Here is a 3,115-nt window from a genome sequence, read left to right as displayed (position 1 = left end):
GTGCATGATGTAACGTTAACTGTCCTCAAGCACAATATGGACATGACACAATCTACAGTGTCTGCACTGGTAGTTAACTAACTAGCTAGTCCGTATAGCTAGCTAGCTAGTACAGTACACTTCGAAATGCATTCTCATTATTTGTCGAGCTAGTTAGCTATGTCTAACACAGACATGCCAAACACCATTACCCAGAATGCTCTGCTTCAATACAAGGACAGAAGTTATGGCTCTTTGACGCAGCTCATTCTCCTTCTCCACAGGACTGAGGTCCCCCATGCTGTCAGCAGTAGTCACTCCTTCCACACCAGCTGCTCCTCAGCTAACAAACAGGACTTGTATGATGTTCTGGGGGTGCCTCGACAGCCACCAGAAAGAGATCAAGAAAGCCTACTATCAGGTGAGAGGGTTGTCTATTAGAGAGCCTGCACCTGTAGCTCTGTTGCTGTGTGGGTTGTTGTTGCAGAAATATAGGCCTAGACTGTTGTCATTATGGGAGTTCTAGAATGGAAACATAACATGATTCAAACTTCATTTGTAAACATTGAAATAGTACATGGCCTTGCCCAGTGAAATCAGCTGGGTAGGCTATATAATTACTGGTCTATCCTATTCCAGATGGCTAAGAAGCACCCAGACACCAACCAGGATGACCTCAGGCCAAGGAGAAGTTTGCTAAGTTGGCAGAAGCCTACGAGGTAGGCATTCAATTGGTCCCTGGCATCAATTGGTCCTAAGGCTTTCGACTGGCCAATACCTCATTTCCAATATAGCAAAATGCTCTTACCAAGCCAGGCATAGGATCTGATGAGGAGTCATTCAGATCTGTACCTATTTGAGCAACTTCTAGTCTCTTCTATATTATCTGTAGATTGACAGTGACACACAACCCCTTATCAATGACTGGGATATTGTTCCTGATGCTGTTCCCCCAAGGTGCTGAGTGACGAGGTCAAGAGGAAGCAGTATGACACGTACGGAGCGGCAGGCTTCGACCCCAGCCAGGCGGGAGGGGGGGCGGGGGGACAGCAGTACTGGAGGGCCGGGGGGGCCAGCGTCGACCCAGAGGAAATGTTCAGGAAGATCTTCGGGGAGTTCACAGGAGCGCAGGGTTTCGGAGACTTCAACAGCATGTTTGAACAGAGGCCAGAGGTGTGGTTATAACATGTTATAACAGATTAATAACCCGGTTATAACATGTTTCATGATTCGGTATAATTGGTAGAATGTACAAGTTCTAATGCACAGCAACGTTACATGATTTCATGTGAATGTTTAGAGCGTGTTCAGTTATTCATATTCAGCATATGTTTAGAGCGTGTTCAGTTATTCATATTCAGCCATATGTTTAGAGCGTGCTCAGTTATTCATATTCAGCCATATGTTTAGAGCGTGCTCAGTTATTCATATTCAGCCATATGTTTAGAGCGTGCTCAGTTATTCATATTCAGCCATATGTTTAGAGCGTGCTCAGTTATTCATATTCAGCCATATGTTTAGAGCGTGCTCAGTTATTCATATTCAGCCATATGTTTAGAGCGTGCTCAGTTATTCATATTCAGCCATATGTTTAGAGCGTGCTCAGTTATTCATATTCAGCCATATGTTTAGAGCGTGCTCAGTTATTCATATTCAGCCATATGTTTAGAGCGTGCTCAGTTATTCATATTCAGCCATATGTTTAGAGCGTGCTCAGTTATTCCATATTCAGCCATATGTTTAGAGCGTGCTCAGTTATTCATATTCAGCCATATGTTTAGAGCGTGCTCAGTTATTCATATTCAGCCATATGTTTAGAGCGTGCTCAGTTATTCATATTCAGCCATATGTTTAGAGCGTGCTCAGTTATTCATATTCAGCCATATGTTTAGCGTGCTCAGTGTTCATATTCAGCCATATGTTGGGCGTGCTCCAGTTATTCATATTCAGCCATATGTTTAGAGCGTGCTCAGTTATTTCATATTCAGCCCTGTTTTAGAGCGTGTTCAGTTATTCATATTCAGCCATATGTTTAGAGCGTGCTCAGTTATTCATATTCAGCCATATGTTTAGAGCGTGTCAGTTATTCATATTCAGCCATATGTTTTAATCTAACTCTTTCTCCTCGCTCTCACACCTTATTACCTTCCCATTTTCTCCCACTATACCTCTGTCTTTTTACCCTTTTCCCCTTTCCTGTCTCTCCTTTCCTGTCTCTCTGTTCCCTCCCCTTTCTCTCCCTTTCCTGTCTCTCTGTTCCCTCCCTCTCTCTCTCCCCTTTCCTGTCTCTCTGTTCCCTCCCTCTCTCTCTCCCCTTTCCTGTCTCTCTGTTCCCTCCCTCTCTCTCAGTTTGTGATGGAGCTGACGTTCACCCAGGCAGCTAAGGGAGTGAACAAGGAGATGACAGTGAACCTGGACGATGCCTGTCAGAGATGTGACGGTAAAGGTAGCGAGCCAGGAACCAAGGTCCAGCACTGTCACTACTGTAACGGCACCGGCATGGTGAGTGGTGTCAACCTACTGTCACTACTGTAACGGCACCGGCATGGTGAGTGGTGTCAACCTACTGTCACTACTGTAACGGCACCGGCATGGTGAGTGGTGTCAACCTACTGTCACTACTGTAACGGCACCGGCATGGTGAGTGGTGTCAACCCACTGTCACTACTGTAACGGCACCGGCATGGTGAGTGGTGTCAACCTACTGTCACTACTGTAACGGCATGGTGAGTGGTGTCAACCTACTGTCACTACTGTAACGGCACCGGCATGGTGAGTGGTGTCAACCTACTGTCACTACTGTAACGGCATGGTGAGTGGTGTCAACCCACTGTCACTACTGTAACGGCATGGTGAGTGGTGTCAACCCACTGTCACTACTGTAACGGCATGGTGAGTGGTGTCAACCCACTGTCACTACTGTAACGGCATGGTGAGTGGTGTCAACCCACTGTCACTACTGTAACGGCATGGTGAGTGGTGTCAACCTACTGTCACTACTGTAACGGCACCGGCATGGTGAGTGGTGTCAACCTACTGTCACTACTGTAACGGCATGGTGAGTGGTGTCAACCTACTGTCACTACTGTAACGGCACCGGCATGGTGAGTGGTGTCAACCTACTGTCACTACTGTA

The 3,115-nt window shown here is 46.3% G+C and overlaps 1 protein-coding gene across 1 annotated transcript; it reads left to right on the top strand.

Moving 5' to 3' along the window:
• The first annotated feature begins 343 nt into the window (after positions 1–343).
• LOC124017312 (dnaJ homolog subfamily A member 3, mitochondrial-like) lies at positions 344–2,573 on the top strand. Its single transcript, XM_046332567.1, has 3 exons — positions 344–400; positions 937–1,152; positions 2,329–2,573. Exons 1-3 carry the CDS (start codon positions 344–346, stop codon positions 2,512–2,514), a joined length of 459 nt encoding a protein of 152 aa, XP_046188523.1. The 3' UTR covers positions 2,515–2,573.
• The last annotated feature ends 542 nt before the right edge of the window (positions 2,574–3,115 follow it).

This window comes from Oncorhynchus gorbuscha, unplaced genomic scaffold, assembly GCF_021184085.1.
Source record: "Oncorhynchus gorbuscha isolate QuinsamMale2020 ecotype Even-year unplaced genomic scaffold, OgorEven_v1.0 Un_scaffold_17269, whole genome shotgun sequence".
NCBI lineage: Eukaryota > Metazoa > Chordata > Actinopteri > Salmoniformes > Salmonidae > Oncorhynchus > Oncorhynchus gorbuscha.
This window is presented reverse-complemented; position numbering and strand designations above follow the sequence as displayed.

Excerpts from the sequence above, each read along its gene's own strand:
- LOC124017312 (XM_046332567.1), top strand. The coding sequence starts at position 344 with ATGTTCTGGGGGTGCCTCGACAGCCACCAGAAAGAGATCAAGAAAGCC. Across the intron at positions 401-936 it reads TCAAGAAAGCCTACTATCAG|GTGCTGAGTGACGAGGTCAA; the intron begins GTGAGAGGGTTG and ends TGTTCCCCCAAG. Across the intron at positions 1,153-2,328 it reads TGTTTGAACAGAGGCCAGAG|TTTGTGATGGAGCTGACGTT; the intron begins GTGTGGTTATAA and ends CCTCTCTCTCAG.